The 22,840-nt window shown below is 42.8% G+C and overlaps 1 protein-coding gene across 1 annotated transcript in view; it reads right to left on the bottom strand.

The window, feature by feature from the left end:
• The window catches only part of smyd3 (SET and MYND domain containing 3), a 46,913-nt gene extending 24,184 nt beyond the window's left edge, over window positions 1-22,729 (bottom strand). Inside the window, exons 1-5 of the mRNA XM_053633413.1 lie at window positions 22,275-22,729; window positions 2,253-2,316; window positions 1,800-1,907; window positions 1,575-1,632; window positions 347-474 (exon numbers count right to left, since the gene is read on the bottom strand). Of these exons, the coding sequence (XP_053489388.1) occupies window positions 347-474; window positions 1,575-1,632; window positions 1,800-1,907; window positions 2,253-2,316; window positions 22,275-22,465 (549 nt within the window). The 5' untranslated portion in view covers window positions 22,466-22,729. The remainder of the gene's footprint in view (window positions 1-346; window positions 475-1,574; window positions 1,633-1,799; window positions 1,908-2,252; window positions 2,317-22,274) is intronic.
• Window positions 22,730-22,840: the final 111 nt, after the last annotated feature.

The following is a 22,840-nucleotide window of genomic DNA, read 5'->3' as shown; positions in this document are numbered from 1 at the left end:
TCTCAGTATTGCAGAGAAAAACAGGAGAGTTTGGTTCGAGTGTTCAGACTGTCAGTGTGAAAACTGTATATTATTATTAAATATTTTTGAAAACAATGTGATGATGTTTATTACTCGATGATGTCATAATGGGCGTTACAGTAGCTGACCAATCAGCAGCTTTACTTTAAACTCATTAAATTGTTATCGTTGCACCAAAATTTAACCTGTTTAATGGCGATGTGTTACACGTTAAATGTGTTTCATTTAACCTGCTAAACTCAAACAAGTCCAACATTGTGTGTGAACTCTGATGAGAGCTTCTGATGTAAAAGAAGAGAAAGGAGAAGAAGAAGAGCAGACTGACCCTTGCGAGAAGACTCATGGGATCCAGACCACTTGGCAGCTGAGAAACATCAGAGTCCAAATAGAGCTTTAACATGGAGCAGAGCTGAACCAGACCTTCTCTCTTCTCCTCACTCATCTCCTCCAGATCTGTGCACGCGTGCACACACACACACACACACACACACACACGCGCGCACATTAGATTGTAAAGTTGTCAGTAGTGTATATTAGAGCGTAGAGTTGTCAGTAGTGTATATTAGAGCATACAGCTGTCAGTAGGGTATATTAGATTGTAAAGTTGTCAGTAGTGTATATTAGAGCGTAGAGTTGTCAGTGGTGTATATTAGAGCGTAGAGTTGTCAGTGGTGTATATTAGAGCATAGAGTTGTCAGTGGTGTATATTAGATCGTAGAGTTGTCAGTAGGGCATATTAGAGCGTAAAGTTGTCAGTGGTGTATATTAGAGCGTAGAGTTGTCAGTGGTGTATATTAGAGCGTAGAGTTGTCAGTGGTGTATATTAGAGCGTAGAGTTGTCAGTGGTGTATATTAGATCGTAGAGTTGTCAGTGGTGTATATTAGAGCGTAGAGTTGTCAGTGGTGTATATTAGAGCGTAAAGTTGTCAGTAGTGTATATTACAGCGTAGAGTTGTCAGTAGTGTATATTACAGCGTAGAGTTGTCAGTAGTGTATATTAGAGCATACAGCTGTCAGTAGTGTATATTAGATTGTAAAGTTGTCAGTACTGTATATTACAGCGTAAAGTTGTCAGTAGCGTATATTAGAGCGTAGAGTTGTCACTAGTGTATATTAGAGCATAAAGTTGTCACTAGTATATATATCCATCCATCCATCTTCTATACCGCTTATCCTCTTCAGGGTCACGGGGAAACCTGGAGCCTATTCCAGGGAGCATCGGGTACAAGGCGAGGCACACTCTGGACAGGGTGCCAATTCATCACAGGACACAATCACATACACACTCACACACCCATTCATACACTACGGACACTTTGGACATGCCAATCGGCCTACCATGCATGTTTTTGGACTGGGGGAGGAAACCGGAGTACCCGGAGGAAACCCCCGCAGCACGGGGAGAACATGCAAACTTCGCACACACAGGGCCACGGTGGGAATCAAACCCCCAACCCTGGACATGTGAGGCGAACGTGCTAACGTCAGTAGGATATATTTGATTGTAAAGTTGTCAGTAATGTAAATTAGATTGTAAAAAGGAAGTAACATACGTGATTGGTGTTCAGTTATAGAGTAAAGCTCCTGTGAGTCTGCTGCAGGATCATTGAGCTGCACAAACATCATCATTAACTTCACATCATTATTTACATAACAACAATGTCACAACATCTCTAGACAATACACACTGTTGGAGTTACGCACACTTTCATATTGTCCTGTGAATAATACACTGTAGTGGTGCTAACAGCAGCTGGGGGATTAGAGATGAAGCTCACCAGCGTGAAGATGATTCTGGCCGTCAGTCGGACCGAGTCAGTGGGAACTCTCGGGTACACATGCTGAAGACATTTACATTCTCTTTTATGTTCAGGCCATGCCTCTTTCTGCAGGAGAAAGAGATGAACACTGAGAAAAGAGGGGAAGTGATGGGTGGGATTTAGATGTGGTGGGGCTAGGTTTGGATGGGTTTCAGGATTGGATCGGATGGGGTTTGGATGGAGATGGAGTTTGGGTGATTGGTGGGGCTTGCATGGAGATGACTTTTGGGTTTCTTCCTTCATTTTTCTGACAAATTCAAGACTTTTATCTATCTCATGGTCAAAGATCACCACTACCAGTTAATAACATCCACATTCTGATCAGAGAAGACGTTCTTAAAGAGGAATGAAAGACCAAACTGAATTGTTGGAAATAAGTGTAGACACTAAGAGTGAGACTGCGGCTCTTACCTGACACTGAACGCTGCAGTACCGAGAACTCTTACACTGAGAACATCTCAATAAACTCTCACCCCTACAGAGAGACACACAGAGAGACACACAGAGAGACATCTTAATGTTAAAGATATAAGTATTCTGGTTTATGACAATCGCTGATTTGGCCTGTACGTGTAAGCGTGAGATATTTACATGTACATAGATTTACATATAATGTTACGTCATCATGCGTTGGTGTGTGTGTGTGTGTGTGTGTGTGTGTGTGTGTGTGTGTGTGTGTGTGTGTGTGAGAGAGAGAGAGAGAGAGAGAGAGAGAGAGAGATACCTATAACCATTTTGTGCTGTGATTCTGATGGATAATAAAATGTCTGAACTTTAATTTACTTCCTTTATTTAAATGTTGACAAAGCCATCGTTTAGAACAGAACTGAGTCCATGTTCTACTGTAAACGACTAGAAGCGTACAGTGACACACTCGTGTTTCCACCTCAACACTGACCTTTTAAATTCCTCACACACGAGTAAAACGCTCCAACAATTCGACAACCGTCAGTCTAAATCCCAGAAAAATCCCAGAAAATCCTGTTTGGAAAATTGCAAGAGACTCACACTCACGCACAGACAGACACAGACACACACGCATAGAGCTGCAGAGGTGTAATTTATGGATGGTGTGTCCTTCGGGACCCACACTGATGACTTTCCCGTTCAGAGAAAAGAAAGAAGTGCAGTTCAGCAATAAAACATGTGGGGATGTGAGAACAAGTGGACTGAGCTGGAAATAAAATCCATGACCTGCTCCATTTCAGATGTTTTATCTCACATAAGACACACTCATCACATCTAGATTTATTTTATACAGCAGCACCGACCATCATCATCATCATCATCATCATCATTATAATAAATGATTATATGAGATGACATAGAGCAGCAGTCTGAGAGCTACAGAGCACTAAAAGTAACTGTCCTGTTTTACTACACTTTGTCAAATTATTGTGATTTAATTAAGAAATAAATTCACATCAACAACTGATCACACGGCGCATTAGAATTAGTGTGTGCGAGTGTGTGTGCTAACACTGCATTCACATGAATTTCTACGTACGTGTTCAACACAAAAGCTGAGATTCCAGCGACATTTTGAAATGAAATGTTCTAAATTCCATGAAGATTAGCATTTGCAAGAGTGTGAGTCTCTTGTAATTTAGCTATGACGCTGTGAAGTGATCAATACAAAAGATCGTCTAGAACGATTCCTCAAACCGATCCTACAGTGCAACATTTATTCAGTTCCCTGCTCACAACTTTAGTTCCTACCTGCTATTAGTTCCCATTTACTGTCGGACACAAAAATGGAGGAAAAAGTTATAAGCGTGGATATCTTCTCCTGTCATCTACGACATCTCATTAAGTGTCTATAGAGACGTTATGAAGAAAAACATAGCTTATAAGGAAGAAGCAGAGATCGTTGGAACTTCTGGAGAGTTTATGTAGTTCGTACAGTTAGTCCGGATTTCTGAAAATGTCTGTTGTTAAAAACGCTGAACAAATAAAAAGTGAACTGAATTGAAAAGTTTATTGAGATTATTTGGAGCTGTAAATCTTGTGCGAGCTGTATAATTTATCATCTGTGTTCGATACCTTTAGTCTTATGAAAGTAAAAGCAGCATCTGTTGGAGCTCTATGAGCACAAAGCCCGGTTTGTTTTCAGCGCAGGTTTTAGGAACATAAATTAACGATCAGTGATGATTTATGAGCTGCTACACTTTTGCCCTTTGCCTTTCTGCAGACGTGAATAAAGAGATTGTCTTTTCTCCATCTGCTTCACCATCAGTCCTGATTAATTATTAAAAACAGGGCTCGAGCTCAGCGGTGTAGCCCGGAGTGTGTGTGTGTGTGTGTGTGTGTGTGTGTGTGTGTGTGTGTTCTTACAGAGACTTAATTCTTATAAAGAGCGAGTTACTGAGGATGTGCTGTGTGAGATGTAAAAACAACTTTTATAAACATAAAATAATATACTGGGGGTGCAGCCACAAACACAGCAGATAAACGAGTGCGCTGTGTATATGATATAGAGCCGTACTCAGAGTCCAAAAGTTACATTAGTAGTTACGTGAGGAAAGTTCCTGGTATTCAGAGTCGGGTTACGTAGCTGATTTTCTGAGCTCCACTTTCAGATGATTAAAATCACCTGTGTGTAGTTCACACCTCAGAGGTTGCCAGATATTTCTTCAGTAGAAGCGTTTTCTTCAATAGCGTCTAGACTTTAAACCTGTCTTTAAACACAAACACTCACCTTGAAACCGAAAAAACAGACAAACAAGAAAATGCACAGAATCAGGCGTAACCCTACGTTTGTACCGCTCACTTAACCGAAAAGTCTGAATACTGATGTGTGAAATTTCAGTATTAAATCCTCATAGAGAGATGAATACAACACTTAATACAGGCCGTTGCTGGGGGGAAAAAAGGGACGTCATCACCTGAAAACAAAGATAAAAAATATAAATATATTATTGGTGTGACTCTCCCTATTCTCATGTGTACATATGAAAAAAAAATCTGTTTCTGAAATAAAGGCAGTGCATTTAAAAACGTCTTTATTTAAGTGAACAAATCAGAGCGCTAAACCTTCGAGATTATCAACGAGGAGAATTTATCATATTAATGTGAAGTTCAGAGGAACAGTTCGCTAAACTCCGCTCAGATGCTGCTGAAGAACACGGCCTGTAGAGAAATGCTAAGTGATAAGAGGAGCTATGAATTAAAGATATCGTGAAATAATACACATTAAATATTAATCTGGCTGAATTCTGATGATGAAAAGTCACAGTGTGCCCTGAAAACCCAATTAGGCTGAGAGAGAAACATGATTTAAGTAAAACACTGCTCTGATGAGAAGAGTGTAATGTTTTATTGATGCATTAAACTTTATAGCTCAGAGTGATGGAGTGTAATGTGATTCCAGATCTCACCGTCTTGTTTGGCGCAGAATCAGTGTTTAAAGGAGCTGCAGCAACAAATTAGCCTCATTATTTTCCTCCTCTCATTAAACCTCATTGTCATGTGGTGAATTATGAGCTTCTGGCACGCCGGACTTCTTTAACTACAGTGTAATTGATAATATATGACGAGAGAAGTCTAATCATCATCTGATATAAATTAATGACCTGGATAAAATAAATAAAAAAGAGCAGAACTTTAGGTTGATGTTAAATAAGTACTGTTTTTTTTTTCCGCACAGGTCGTCGTTTTTTATTACGCAGATAGTTTTTCTCCGGTTCACACTGATGAGGTTTTCAGTTTTCCTGATTTCTGCTCACAGATTTTAATTTTCAAATAGGACGACATTAAACACCTTATAACAGTGGGTCCAGGTGACCGATACCAAGCTCCGCCCACACTTGGACACTGCTGCTGTGTAGGTCAAGCTTCTGAATAATAAAGGTGGAGTCACGGAGTTAAACAGCTACCACATGACAACACTATTAAAGAGGTGTTTTTATGAACACGGAGGACATCGGAGGAGATCTTACTCAGAGACGTTGCTTATCTCGAGGAGTGAAAGTCTGATGGATAAAATGACCACTTCATGACCTTGATTAAGTGTCTTCTGGCATCATTAAGTTGCTGTTGGAGCACGATATAAAAAAATAAACTGTAAAATAACAGTCTGCGCTGGATCAAGTGCTATTCTATGTGCTGCTGAATAGTGAGTGTGGAAGCCATTTTGTTAAATTAAACCAGTGATTAATGTGATGATTACACCTTGCTATATTCATGCAGTAATATGTAATATATTGGTGATATACAAGACTCCTGTTAGATTGATTTCAACACTCGGCATCTTCTCATTTATATATCACCATATTACTGTTTATATTTTCACTTTTTAAATAGTCTTTTACTTTATGGTACATCATATTACACACAAATTACACAGACATTGATGTTTTTTCGGGTTTAAAGTGGAGTGTTTGTGTTTAAAGGCGGTGGTCCAGATGCAGTTCTAATACTCGCGCAAAATCTGGCAACCTCTGAGATGTAAAGATCTGAACCCCTGACAGTTTAATGAGGAAACACCACCTAATGGCTAAATAAACAGACTTGGTTTGAGTTTTCATTTGGTTTTGTTTGTTCCCTGCATCTTGTTTTGCAGAGAGCACGGTTTGCTTTCGACTGATCTGGCAACCCTGATAGTCACAAAATTCTAAGTGTTCAGTGGAGACGCATCACGCATCAGTGGAGTTGTTCTGTTGGTGAGAAATAAACATGAGGACGATCAAAGTCTCTGCCCGTGCTCTGATGTTTGTGATTGGTGTCCCCGTGAGTCCACTTCCCTCTCATTAAGGGTGTGATGTCAATACGATGAGATAAAAGGGAGCAAGGGAACACGCTGTACTGCACTACAGCTGGATTCATACTGAGCTCACTGTCAGGTCAGGCCTTCAGCTCTCACTGTGAGTGCTTAGTCTTCATATGATGTACCCTAGCTGGTACACTACCCATAATGCACTGGGTAGGATAAACACACCCACAGTGGACTGTTGATGGCGTTTGTGAGCCACGATCTTAACATCTCTGAGCATTATGGGTAATATTCACAATATTCGCTCACTCATTTCACCGTCTGTTTAATTAAATATACTCTGTTTTGCTAAACTAATTGATTTGCATGTTAGCTAGCATCAATGCTCACACACACACACACACACACACACCCTCAAGGGACTTGTAGTGAAAAAATGTAAATTCAACTCTCCATTCACTCTTAATTGGATTTGTGTGTGTGTGTGTGTGTGTGTGTGTGCGCGCGTGTGTGTGTGTAATTGTGTACATGACATGTTTTTATAACGAGATATTACAGGTAATTTTATGTAAATAAAACACAAACATCAGGATAAAACCCAACAAAGCAGTGTGACCCTCAGCACACACTGTAATTAGTATCCTGCAAATAAGTGTGTGTGTGTGTCCATAACCGCAAATCTTCATAAATACACATATTGCTGGACTCATAATCAGTTACACAATTATCATGCAAAAGTCTTGCAAACATCTTTGATCAGAATGAATTAGCGTTATTTTGCTAGCTAAAAAGGCGAGTTTGTCATGTCCAAAAAGGCTATAAAGGATAGTCGTGAATGTAGCTAATCTCCAAAGCTAACAAATGACATACGTAATGATGTAGTACAGTATACAACTCGTGTTATAAATAATATTTATGTAAGATTGTGGATTCATTCATTCATTTAACTCATAATCACTGTCCCTGTGTTCCATGAGCTAGCATTAACTAGTGTCAGGTAATTATGTTTGTATATAACCTGAAATTCTAGAAACCAATTAAGCTATTAAGCTAAATGCACAGCACACAATAAGTAATGACTTTTTAACCCCTACACCCCTACAAACCTCCCTACATCAAACCTACACCTCCCTACATCACACCTACACCTCCCTACATCACACCTACACCTCACTACATCACACCTACTCCTCACTACATCACACCTACACCTCACCTACACCTCACTACATCACACCTACACCTCACCTACACCTCCCTACATCACACGTACACCTCACTACATCAAACCTACACCTCACCTACACCTCCCTACATCACACCTACACCTCACCTACACCTCACTACATCACACCTACACCTCCCTACATCACACCTACACCTCACCTACACCTCCCTACATCACACCTACACCTCACCTACACCTCACTACATCAAACCTACACCTCACCTACACCTCCCTACATCACACCTACACCTCCCTACATCACACCTACACCTCACTACATCACACCTACACCTCACCTACACCTCCCTACATCACACCTACACCTCACTACATCAAACCTACACCTCACCTACACCTCCCTACATCACACCTACACCTCCCTACATCACACCTACACCTCACTACATCACACCTACACCTCACCTACACCTCCCTACATCACACCTACACCTCACTACATCAAACCTACACCTCACCTACACCTCCCTACATCACACCTACACCTCACTACATCACACCTACACCTCCCTACATCACACCTACACCTCACTACATCACACCTACACCTCACTACATCAGACCTACACCTCACTACATCACACCTACACCTCCCTACATCACACCTACACCTCACTACATCAAACCTACACCTCACTACATCTCCCTACATCACACCTACACCTCACTACATCACACCTACACCTCCCTACATCACACCTACACCTCACTACATCACACCTACACCTCACTACATCAGACCTACACCTCACTACATCACACCTACACCTCCCTACATCACACCTACACCTCAATACATCAAACCTACACCTCACTACATCTCCCTACATCAAACCTACACCTCACTACATCTCCCTACATCAAACCTACACCTCACTACATCAAACCTATACCTCACCTACACCTCCCTACATCACACCTACATCAAACCTACACCTCCCTACATCAAACCTACACCTCACTACATCAAACCTACACCTCACCTACACCTCCCTACATCACACCTACACCTCACTACATCACAACTACACCCCCCTACATCACACCTACACCTCACTACATCAAACCTACACCTCACTACATCAAACCTACACCTCCCTACATCACACCTACACCTCCCTACATCAAACCTACACCTCACCTACATCAAACCTACACCTCACTACATCAAACCTATACCTCACCTACACCTCCCTACATCACACCTACATCAAACCTACATCAAACCTACACCTCACTACATCAAACCTACACCTCACTACATCAAACCTACACCTCACCTACACCTCCCTACATCACACCTACACCCCCCTACATCACACCTACACCTCACTACATCAAACCTACACCTCACTACATCAAACCTACACCTCCCTACATCACACCTACACCTCCCTACATCAAACCTACACCTCACCTACATCACACCTACACCTCCCTACATCACACCTACACCTCACTACATCAAACCTACACCTCACTACATCACACCTACACCTCCCTACATCACACCTACACCTCACTACATCAAACCTACACCTCACCTATATCACACCTACACCTCCCTACATCACACCTACACCTCACTACATCAAACCTACACCTCACCTACACCTCCCTACATCACACCTACACCTCACTACATCACACCTACACCTCCCTACACCTCACATCAAACCTACACCTCACCTACACCTCCCTACATCAAACCTACACCTCACTACATCAAACCTACACCTCACCTACACCTCCCTACATCACACCTACACCTCACTACATCACACCTACACCTCCCTACATCACACCTACACCTCCCTACATCACACCTACACCTCCCTACATCAAACCTACACCTCCCTACATCAAACCTACACCTCACCTACACCTCCCTACATCACACCTACACCTTACTACATCAAACCTACACCGCACCTACATCACACCTACACCTCACTACATTACAACTACAGCTCTCCTACACCTCCCTACATCACAACTACACTACACCTCCCTACATCAAACCTACACCTCACCTACATCACACCTACACCTCCCTACATCACACCTACACCTCACTACATCAAACCTACACCTCCCTACATCACACCTACACCTCCCTACATCACACCTACACCTCCCTACACCTCACCTACACCTCACTACATCAAACCTACACCTCACCTATATCACACCTACACCTCCCTACATCACACCTACACCTCCCTACACCTCACTACATCAAACCTACACCTCACCTACACCTCCCTACATCACACCTACACCTCACTACATCAAACCTACACCTCACCTACACCTCCCCACATCACACCTACATCACACCTACACCTCACTACATCACACCTACACCTCACTACATCACACCTACACCTCCCTACATCACACCTACACCTCACTACATCAAACCTACACCTCACTACACCTCCCTACATCAAACCTACACCTCACTACATCAAACCTACACCTCACTACATCAAACCTATACCTCACCTACACCTCCCTACATCACACCTACATCAAACCTACACCTCCCTACATCAAACCTACACCTCACCTACACCTCCCTACATCACACCTACACCTCACCTACACCTCACTACATCACACCTACACCTCACTACATCACACCTACACCTCACCTACACCTCCCTACATCAAACCTACACCTCCCTACATCACACCTACACCTCCCTACATCACACCTACAACTCCCTACATCACACCTACACCTCCCTACACCTCACCTACACCTCACTACATCAAACCTACACCTCACCTATATCACACCTACACCTCCCTACACCTCACCTACACCTCACTACATCAAACCTACACCTCACCTACACCTCCCCACATCACACCTACATCACACCTACACCTCCCTACATCACACCTACACCTCACTACATCACACCTACACCTCCCTACATCAAACCTACACCTCCCTACATCAAACCTACACCTCCCTACATCACACCTACACCTCCCTACACCTCACTACATCAAACCTACACCTCACCTACAGCTCCCTACATCACACCTACACCTCACTACATCACACCTACACCTCCCTACACCTCACCTACACCTCACTACATCAAACCTACACCTCACCTACACCTCCCTACATCACACCTACACCTCACTACATCACACCTACACCTCCCTACATCAAACCTACACCTCACTACATCAAACCTACACCGCACCTACATCACACCTACACCTCACTACATTACAACTACAGCTCTCCTACACCTCCCTACATCACAACTACACTACACCTCCCTACATCACACCTACATCTCCCTACATCACACCTACACCTCACTACATCAAACCTACACCTCACCTACATCAAACCTACACCTCACCTACATCACACCTACACCTCACCTACATCACACCTACACCTCACTACATCAAACCTACACCTCACTACATCACAACTACACCCCCTACATCACACCTACACCTCACTACATCAAACCTACACCTCCCTACATCACACCTACACCTCCCTACATCACACCTACACCTCCCTACATCAAACCTACACCTCACCTACACCTCACTACATCACACCTACACCTCACTACATCAAACCTACACCTCACTACATCAAACCTACACCTCACTACATCACACCTACACCTCCCTACATCACACCTACACCTCACTACATCAAACCTACACCTCACCTATATCACACCTACACCTCCCTACATCACACCTACACCTCACTACATCAAACCTACACCTCACCTACAGCTCCCTACATCACACCTACACCTCACTACATCATACCTACACCTCCCTACACCTCACTACATCAAACCTACACCTCACTACACCTCCCTACATCAAACCTACACCTCACTACATCAAACCTACACCTCACTACATCAAACCTACACCTCACCTACACCTCCCTACATCACACCTACATCAAACCTACACCTCCCTACATCAAACCTACACCTCACCTACACCTCCCTACATCACACCTACACCTCACCTACACCTCACTACATCACACCTACACCTCACTACATCACACCTACACCTCACCTACACCTCCCTACATCAAACCTACACCTCCCTACATCACACCTACACCTCACCTATATCACACCTACACCTCCCTACACCTCACCTACACCTCACTACATCAAACCTACACCTCCCTACATCACACCTACACCTCACTACATCAAACCTACACCTCACCTACACCTCCCCACATCACACCTACATCACACCTACACCTCCCTACATCACACCTACACCTCACCTACACCTCCCTACATCAAACCTACACCTCACCTACACCTCCCTACATCACACCTACACCTCACCTACACCTCACTACATCACACCTACACCTCACTACATCACACCTACACCTCACCTACACCTCCCTACATCAAACCTACACCTCCCTACATCACACCTACACCTCACCTATATCACACCTACACCTCCCTACACCTCACCTACACCTCACTACATCAAACCTACACCTCCCTACATCACACCTACACCTCACTACATCAAACCTACACCTCACCTACACCTCCCCACATCACACCTACATCACACCTACACCTCCCTACATCACACCTACACCTCACTACATCACACCTACACCTCCCTACATCAAACCTACACCTCCCTACATCACACCTACACCTCCCTACACCTCACTACATCAAACCTACACCTCACCTACAGCTCCCTACATCACACCTACACCTCACTACATCACACCTACACCTCCCTACACCTCACCTACACCTCACTACATCAAACCTACACCTCACCTACACCTCCCTACATCACACCTACACCTCCCTACATCAAACCTACACCTCACTACATCAAACCTACACCGCACCTACATCACACCTACACCTCACTACATTACAACTACAGCTCTCCTACACCTCCCTACATCACAACTACACTACACCTCCCTACATCACACCTACATCTCCCTACATCACACCTACACCTCACTACATCAAACCTACACCTCACCTACATCAAACCTACACCTCACCTACATCACACCTACACCTCACCTACATCACACCTACACCTCACTACATCAAACCTACACCTCACTACATCACAACTACACCCCCTACATCACACCTACACCTCACTACATCAAACCTACACCTCCCTACATCACACCTACACCTCCCTACATCACACCTACACCTCCCTACATCACACCTACACCTCACCTACACCTCACTACATCACACCTACACCTCACTACATCAAACCTACACCTCACTACATCAAACCTACACCTCACTACATCACACCTACACCTCCCTACATCACACCTACACCTCACTACATCAAACCTACACCTCACCTATATCACACCTACACCTCCCTACATCACACCTACACCTCACTACATCAAACCTACACCTCACCTACAGCTCCCTACATCACACCTACACCTCACTACATCATACCTACACCTCCCTACACCTCACTACATCAAACCTACACCTCACCTACACCTCCCTACATCAAACCTACACCTCACTACATCAAACCTACACCTCACCTACACCTCACTACATCACACCTACACCTCCCTACATCACACCTACACCTCCCTACATCAAACCTACACCTCACTACATCAAACCTACACCTCACCTACACCTGCCTACATCACACCTACACCTCACTACATCAAACCTACACCTCACCTACACCTCCCTACATCACACCTACACCTCACTACATCAAACCTACACCTCACCTACACCTCCCTACATCACACCTACACCTCACTACATCACACCTACACCTCACCTACACCTCCCTACATCACACCTACACCTCACTACATCACACCTACACCTCACCTACACCTCACTACATCACACCTACACCTCACCTACACCTCCCTACATCACACCTACACCTCACTACATCACACCTACACCTCCCTACATCACACCTACACCTCACTACATCACACCTACACCTCCCTACATCACACCTACACCTCACTACATCACACCTACACCTCACCTACACCTCACTACATCAAACCTACACCTCACCTACACCTCCCTACATCACACCTACACCTCACCTACATCACACCTACACCTCACCTACACCTCACTACATCAAACCTACACCTCACCTACACCTCCCTACATCACACCTACACCTCACCTACACCTCACTACATCACACCTACACCACCCTACATCACACCTACACCTCACTACATCACACCTACACCTCACTACATCACACCTACACCTCATTACATCAGACCTACACCTCCCTACATCACACCTACACCTCACTACATCACACCTACACCTCCCTACATCAAACCTACACCTCACCTACACCTCCCTACATCACACCTACACCTCACTACATCACACCTACACCTCCCTACATCAAACCTACACCTCACTACATCAAACCTACACCGCACCTACATCACACCTACACCTCACTACATTACAACTACAGCTCTCCTACACCTCCCTATATCACAACTACACTACACCTCCCTACATCACACCTACATCTCCCTACATCACACCTACACCTCACTACATCAAACCTACACCTCACTACATCAAACCTATACCTCACCTACACCTCCCTACATCACACCTACATCAAACCTACACCTCCCTACATCAAACCTACACCCCCCTACATCACACCTACACCGCACTACATCACACCTACACCGCACTACATCAAACCTACACCTCCCTACATCAAACCTGCACCTCACCTACATCACACCTACACCTCCCTACATCACACCTACACCTCACTACATCAAACCTACACCTCACTACATCAAACCTACACCTCCCTACATCACACCTACACCTCCCTACATCACACCTACACCTCCCTACATCAAACCTACACCTCATCTATATCACACCTACACCTCCCTACATCACACCTACACCTCCCTACATCAAACCTACACCTCATCTATATCACACCTACACCTCCCTACATCACACCTACACCTCCCTACACCTCACCTACACCTCACTACATCAAACCTACACCTCACCTACACCTCCCTACATCAAACCTACACCTCACTACATCAAACCTACACCTCACCTACACCTCCCTACATCACACCTACACCTCCCTACATCACACCTACACCTCACTACATCACACCTACACCTACCTACATCACACCTACACCTCCCTACATCACACCTACACCTCACCTACATCACACCTACACCTCCCTACATCACACCTACACCTCCCTACATCACACCTACACCTCCCTACATCAAACCTACACCTCATCTATATCACACCTACACCTCCCTACATCACACCTACACCTCCCTACACCTCACCTACACCTCACTACATCAAACCTACACCTCACCTACACCTCCCTACATCAAACCTACACCTCACTACATCAAACCTACACCTCACCACATTACACCTACACCTCCCTACATCACACCTACACCTCACTACATCACACCTACACCTACCTACATCACACCTACACCTCCCTACATCACACCTACACCTCACCTACATCACACCTACACCTCACCTACATCACACCTACACCTCCCTACATCACACCTACACCTCCCTACACCTCACTACATCAAACCTACACCTCACCTACACCTCCCTACATCACACCTACACCTCACTACATCAAACCTACACCGCACCTACACCTCACTACATTACAACTACAGCTCTCCTACACCTCCCTACATCACAACTACACTACACCTCCCTACATCACACCTACATCTCCCTACATCACACCTACACTTCACTACATCAAACCTACACCTCACCTACATCACACCTACACCTCCCTACATCACACCTACACCTCACTACATCAAACCTACACTGCACCTACATCACACCTACACCTCCCTGCATCACACCTAATCCTCACTTATTCACACCTACATCACACCTACATCTCACTACATTACAACTACAGCTCTCCTATACCTCCCTACATCACAACTACACTACATCTCAGTACATCACACCTACACCTCACCTACATCACACATACACCTCACTACATCACACCTACACCTCACCTACACCTCACTTCATCACACCTACACCTCAGTTCATCACACCTAGAATAGAAATGCAGTTAAAAAAAAACGTTTATACATGTAATATTGTAGTATTTGTAGCATGCTGAAGGCTAGTTGTTAATCTGCGATGCTAATCATCTCAGGGTTCAGTCAGGACTGTTGATGTGATTATTCACTCCTCAGCACGTCGATGTGATCAGTGTAAACTCCTCATGAGCTCCATTAAACGAGTGTGTAGATCAATATTAACCTCACTGAGCTCATAAAAGACAATGTGTGTGTGTGTTGGACAGCCTGAGTTTAATCAGTGTGTCTCTCTGTCACACTTCAGCTGCTTAAATCTGTAAAATGCTGCAGAGTTGCCAGATCCAGCAGAAACCAGCCCAGAGTCTGTTTAAAACCCACATGGATACTGAACACCAAAATCTGAAGGGTCCAATCACTAAGAACTGAAAACCTACTGTTACACCCCTCTCCTGTCATTCACTTTTTTTAATTCTTCTTTTACTATTCCTTTGCTTATTTTCTTTACTGTATTATACTTTTTTGCGAAGCACTTTGTGTTCCCTGGTGGTCTACTATCGTGGCCCAGGTTCCATTCCCAGGTAGGGAACTCCAACCACTGGGAGTTGCACTCAGTGCCGGTCCCAAGCCCACATAAAATGGGAAGGTTGCGTCAGGAAGGGTATCTGGCGTAAAACCTGTGCCAAATTAAATATGTGGACCAATGATCCGCTGTGGTGTCCCCTAAAGGGAGCAGCTGAAAACAACACTAACTTTTTGTGAAGCGCTTTGTATCCTGTATCTAATGTTGTTTACTATTATTTCTATATATCACAATGTGACATAATGATAGGCAATAATGATATTCATACAGTTATCACCTTTTCACTCACCTGGCAACGCTGTCTGTTCACATCACTGATTTTACTTTTAAACGTCCCAATAATGTTCCTGTACTGGAGTTTTTCTCTATAAAAGCTCCACAGTGTGTAATAGAGAAACACACTTCTGCCTCAGGTTCTCTCTAATGGCATTTTATTTATTTATTCTTTTTTCACCATGAAACCTGGTCCACAGATCAAACACACGCCCTTCTTCCTGCCTCAAATGAGCTCCAGTCCAGGGATTAAAGCCGGCTGTAAACCAAATCAGAGGTGTCATGTTTAAAAAACATCATGCAGTGGACTGAAGAAGGTCTGATAGTCACTAATCCTGAAAATGAGAAAGCTGCTGAGGCACGACGGAGTTCCAACACAAACGACTAATGATCCCCTACATCAGTGCAGCGTGGAGCGAGCAGGATTCATTACACAGATCTGAGCTCAGGACACGTACATGTACAACACTACACTCTTAGAACCATTAAGGAACCCTTCAACCCCAAAAGTATTTCCCTAAAAGGGAGTTCCAAACTGGAACCCTTTAAGAAGATAGGATCCTGTAACTATACAAGGAAGATGGAGAAAATGGTACAGTCCGGGATGTGAAGAGCAAATCAGGAGCCTAACATTAATAAACACTCTTCCTGAATCATGATAGAATGCCATCGGAAGGGGGAAAGACTTCACAAACATCAGAAAAAAACCAAACAAACTGTTTTTATATTTAATGGTTCTAGCTTTCTAATGACGTTCAAATGAGTTAGAACATGCTCAAAGGAACAACCCAAAGAAACGTTGACCATTGTTCTAAGGAAAAAGGGGATTTATACATTACTTACTGCTGCTTTAAACTCACGACGACACATTTATCAGTTCTGACGCAGAAAATCACCACCATTAGTGAATAAATTGGGAATTAACGTTGTAAACACAAATATAAATCATGCACACAGATGGAGCGTGAACTCACATCAGGACTCATCACTCAGCTCGGGTCCAAATCATCACACATACATTTCTGGCAGGAACAAACCTTTTCCATCTATATTTTATCTTGAGGATTGTGTTCAGGGATTAAGCCGTGCCTGCAGAAATATTTACTGAATAAACGGTTTGTTTTGTTTGTCTGGACTGTCCATGAAACGTTCTGTGAAATTCCACAGCGCTAAACATGCTAGTTAGCAAAACAAATCCTACAATTCTAACACAAACGTATTAGCTACTGTAGCTCACATACTCCAGTGATGATCCCTTGCTGGAATTAATTTTGAATATTTAAAACTACTTAGACGCTATAATAATATAATATGTTGGGACTGTAAAGTTAGTGTAAGAATATAGTGAGACAGAGGCTTGATTTAAAAGCGAATGTATTTACTCTGGCATTTAGCCAAGTGCTGTAATCCATCTTATGTCCACATGTTAAAGGTAAAACCTGCAGCAAAAGAAGAATGCTGATTGACTCGATGCCCTGAACCTAATTAACTGGAGCACAAAGCGAGGACTGAGTCAGCGGTGAGATGGTGGAATTGGCTTTCAGGGTTCAGGAGGGCGTCAGAGGAGAGCTTTAAGCCGCGACCGTGAAGAAGGAAACGGATCGATGATGATAAACAGGGAGGAGAGAGGAGACGAGTGAGGACAAAGACCTGCTACTAACAAGTGACACGGTCATAACAGGGACAGAAATGCAGCTAAAGGAGTGTAGGTTAGTTAAAAGCTCCAGGGGCAAAAAAACAACTTGACTACAAGCGCTAATGTTTATCCGTATTTAAATCACTTCAACATCTTCATTACGGTAAACAACAACAGGAGATCAAATCACTTCACCATAAACCACAGCGTTTGAAATATGACGTAATTATCTTTAATTGTTTCATTATCTAATGATAATTCATTACAGTATTCACTCTCAGTATCAGGAATAATAACAACACAACCCGTTAACTACAGTCTCACACTAGAGAAGCAAAAATAAACATGAGGCAGTAACGAGTTTTAAACTGTGAAAGAAATTAGCGTTTACACTGTGTGTGTATGAGGCAGAAAGTTAAACTGAATACAGGATGTGTGGGTTTTATATCGCTGAGTGTTGTGGCTCCGCCTCTCTCGTGTTCATCAATTACAGGTGGAGTTCGTTAAGGCTCGTTACATCATTAAAATGTTTAATTAAACAGATTGTTGATTAAAAATCCTACTGAATCGGTCATTGAGATCAGACTGAGGCCAGGAACCATGGAGTAGCTCAGGATATGAAAATATAACAATATGTTTTCTATGATGATGTTGATGATGATGAAGATGATGATGATGCCTCAATACGACTTTGAGACACTTGATATATAAAAACAAGACGGCGGTCTATAATTACGTCACCAAGAGCGTCTTAACTGGAGGAGAAAAATATCCTCAACTGACCGTTTTATTTTGATTGTGTTCCTCTGGTGCAGAACAGCAACACTGAGTTAAAGAGTTTAAAGCGTCCATACGCTTATATTTCATAATAATCTTAACATATTGACACCTGATAAAGCAGGTGTGGAAAGTTATCGTGTTATTGATGTTTTCTGTCCCAGCACGAAGCCGTACTAGGTCATAATTATCATTCTGAAGGACATTTTTCTCACCACATACTGAATTTTTTGTGTTCGTCCTCCTCCTCCTCGTTCCTGTGCTCAGGTCAGTGCTCGGGATTCTGATGTGGTGAGTGATGTAGAGAACTTCAGTGTTCTTTTGGCTTTTATATCATTTATACTCTTTAAACTATTTCACATTAACTTCCTTTAATTCATTTTTATAATGTTTAAAGTGAGAGATCTCCAGAACTTTTAATAACCACAGTTTGTACCTTTTTTGTTTACTTATCTTCAGGAAGTAACAATCTAATCTCCTACTGTAATTTTATTCTATTTTAAAACACGTAATGACCCGATTGTGCTGTGTTCAGCTTTACTGGGTTATTCATTTTCACAAATAAATACATGCTGGGGGTGTGTGTGTGTGTGTGTGTTCAAGACCAGGAACACCATTAACATCCTGCTGTACTGCTCTTAATAATGATACTGAATAATAGCACGGATCCATCATACTGTTACACACCTACAGGTCACAGAGTTCACACACACACACACACACACACACACAATAATAACATAAAGAATGTACAGAATATAATACAAGAACATTTACAGCTGAGCATCAGTGAACGGAGACGTGTTTATTAAAGTTATTCACAGCTACGAGTGAAACCAGCGCAGCGTAATCCTACAGAGAAAATGTGAGTGTCAGAAAAGTGCATTTATGTGAGTAATGATGTCTTTAACAATTACACACACACACACACACACACACACACACACACACACACACACACACAGAGAGCATGTGGAAATGAAAAGGACAGAAATAAAATGGAGGAAAGAAAATGACACTGCTAAAGTGATTTTAAAGGGAAATTAAAGAGGTGAGAGTCAGACCCGTGTGAGGATCAGCGCTGAACTTCACCGTCACCAACCTTCTATCAGCAATAATAATAATAATAATAATAATAATAATAATAATAATAATAATACCTTATATTTATATAGCGCTTTTCTAGACACTCAAAGCACTTTACATAGTATGGGGGAATCTCCTCAACCACCACTAGTGTGTATTAACATGAGGTGTGTGTAGTACACACTACACTACTGAACACACACACAACCATAAAACTAATCATTTAAAGGAATAACGTACAGAGAGGAATAAACACCACAGAGCATTCCATTTCTCTCTCTCGCTCTCTCTCTCTCACACACACATACACACAACACAGAAAATCAAAGGCAGTAATTGTGTGTGTGTGTGTTTATGCTTTAAGCGACTCTCTGATTTAAACTCCACACACTCATTAGTGCTCATTAAGAATAAACCAAATGGGAACGACCCACAATTACACTACGCTTTGATCTTACACTCACTTCCTCTAAAACACTCCTATACTCACACACACACAAACACACACGCACGCACACACACGCGTGCGCACACACATGCGCACACACATTTATAGTATACAGTTGATGTAGTGTGTGTGTGTGTGTGTGTGTATAAAACTATTTTAAAAAATAACCCACAGGGGATTCAGGAATAAAATTGCTGGAGTTTTCAATTTTATTTCTTGTATTTTATTTCCTGATCAACGTTCATTAAGATCCAAATCACTGAGCAATCACAGCTAGAGATTCTCTGGACTTAAGTGATCGTCCTTTGGGGTTCCCTGCTCTGGGCATTTCCTGTCACTAGGGGCATTTCCTGTCCTGTAGCTACATGCCTAAAATCAATATAAGGGCAGGATTTGTGGAACAGGATTAAATACTCAAACTCACACTGACCCTCTTTACACCCAGTCAGTTCAGTTCAGGTCAGTGAGAATGATTCACATAAACATACTGATGTAAACACTTCCATTTAAACAGATTTATATCCAATCATTGCTCCAATCAAATGCAACTGATCAAATTATCAATTTATCCATATTATAGCCACAAGTGGAAATAGAGCCACTTGTCCAAACCCCTCCCACCACATTACATCTTAACCCAAACCGCTCCCACCACATTACATCTTAACCCAAACCCCTCCCACCACATTACATCTTAACCCAAACCCCTCCCACTATAATACATCATAACCAAAACCCCTCCTTCCACATTACATCATAAACCAAACCCCTCCCACCACATTACATAATAACCCAGACCCCTCCCAATACATTACATCATAACCCAAACCCCTCCCACCACATTACATCATAACCCAGACCCCTCCCACCACATTACATCATAACCCAAACACCTCCCACCACATTACATCATAACTTAAACCCCTCCCACCACATTACATCATAACCCAAACGCTTCCCAACAGTGGTAATCTTTCTGTAGTAATATTCCACCACACTATGTAGAAAATTAGTATAATGATTTAGGACACAGCCGTTGTTTGTGTTGCAGTAGTGAATAAACAAAGAGCCACAGCGCCCCCTGGAGTCTAACTGTAAAACTGACATTTAACACACTGAGCGTCACATTTATAACATGATTCTCTCTCTTTCTTTCTTTCTCTCTCTCCGAAAACAGTTGAAACAGTGTAACTGTCTAAAGCACAAAGTGAAAATATTATCACAGGCTGCATCCCAAATGGATCACTATTCACTAATTAAGTGTACTACATCCTACCTGTGTAGAATGGGGAGGGGGGTGTGTCAACTTCCTACACCCTATGTAGTGCACTAGTAGTGAATAGGGACCGGGCGAATTTGGAACTGAGCCGGTCATTTGCTGTAATCAGTTATGATTTCGACAGATTCATCAGTCTAACTGTTGACCTTATTAACAGCCCAATTATATAATACATGCAAATAAAACTAAATAAAGTAAGTGACACACTCACCTGCAGAGACAGGTCTGGCAGGTGGATTTTAAAAACTTTTCGGCTACACAGAAAGCGATTGGTTCCGATGAATAAATCAGTTGTCCAGGTTTAATTTCACTCAGAGCCCGTAATCCGTTTCCTTTCCCCGGACTAATAAACCGCTCCATTTTACTCTCCACTTTACTCCTCACTGAGACGGAGACCGCCATTTTCTCACTCAAGCACTCAAGACTGACACAAAGCGCTCTATTTACGCATAAAATACGGCCATCGCGTTGATTCAACTGAATTAAAGTAATATTAATTTTAAATTGAGTTTTGAGTTCTGTATTTAAGACTTCTACCAACTCTTTTAAAATATTTTCAAGCTCAACTTCAAGAACACTATAACTTATTTTGCAGTATTCATATAATCAATAAAACTACCGTATGCGTATCTTTGACGCTATTTTGATGACATTGATAACAACATAACGCTGTCTGTCGCACGATGATGACGGACTTGTGTGCGCCATATAATAAAAAACTTTTATGGGTTATATATCTCCCAACCGCATTCCGACACATCCCGCCTCCTGCCCTAG

The sequence above is a fragment of the Ictalurus furcatus genome, chromosome 9 (genome assembly GCF_023375685.1).
Source record: "Ictalurus furcatus strain D&B chromosome 9, Billie_1.0, whole genome shotgun sequence".
Lineage (NCBI taxonomy): Eukaryota > Metazoa > Chordata > Actinopteri > Siluriformes > Ictaluridae > Ictalurus > Ictalurus furcatus.
This window is presented reverse-complemented; position numbering and strand designations above follow the sequence as displayed.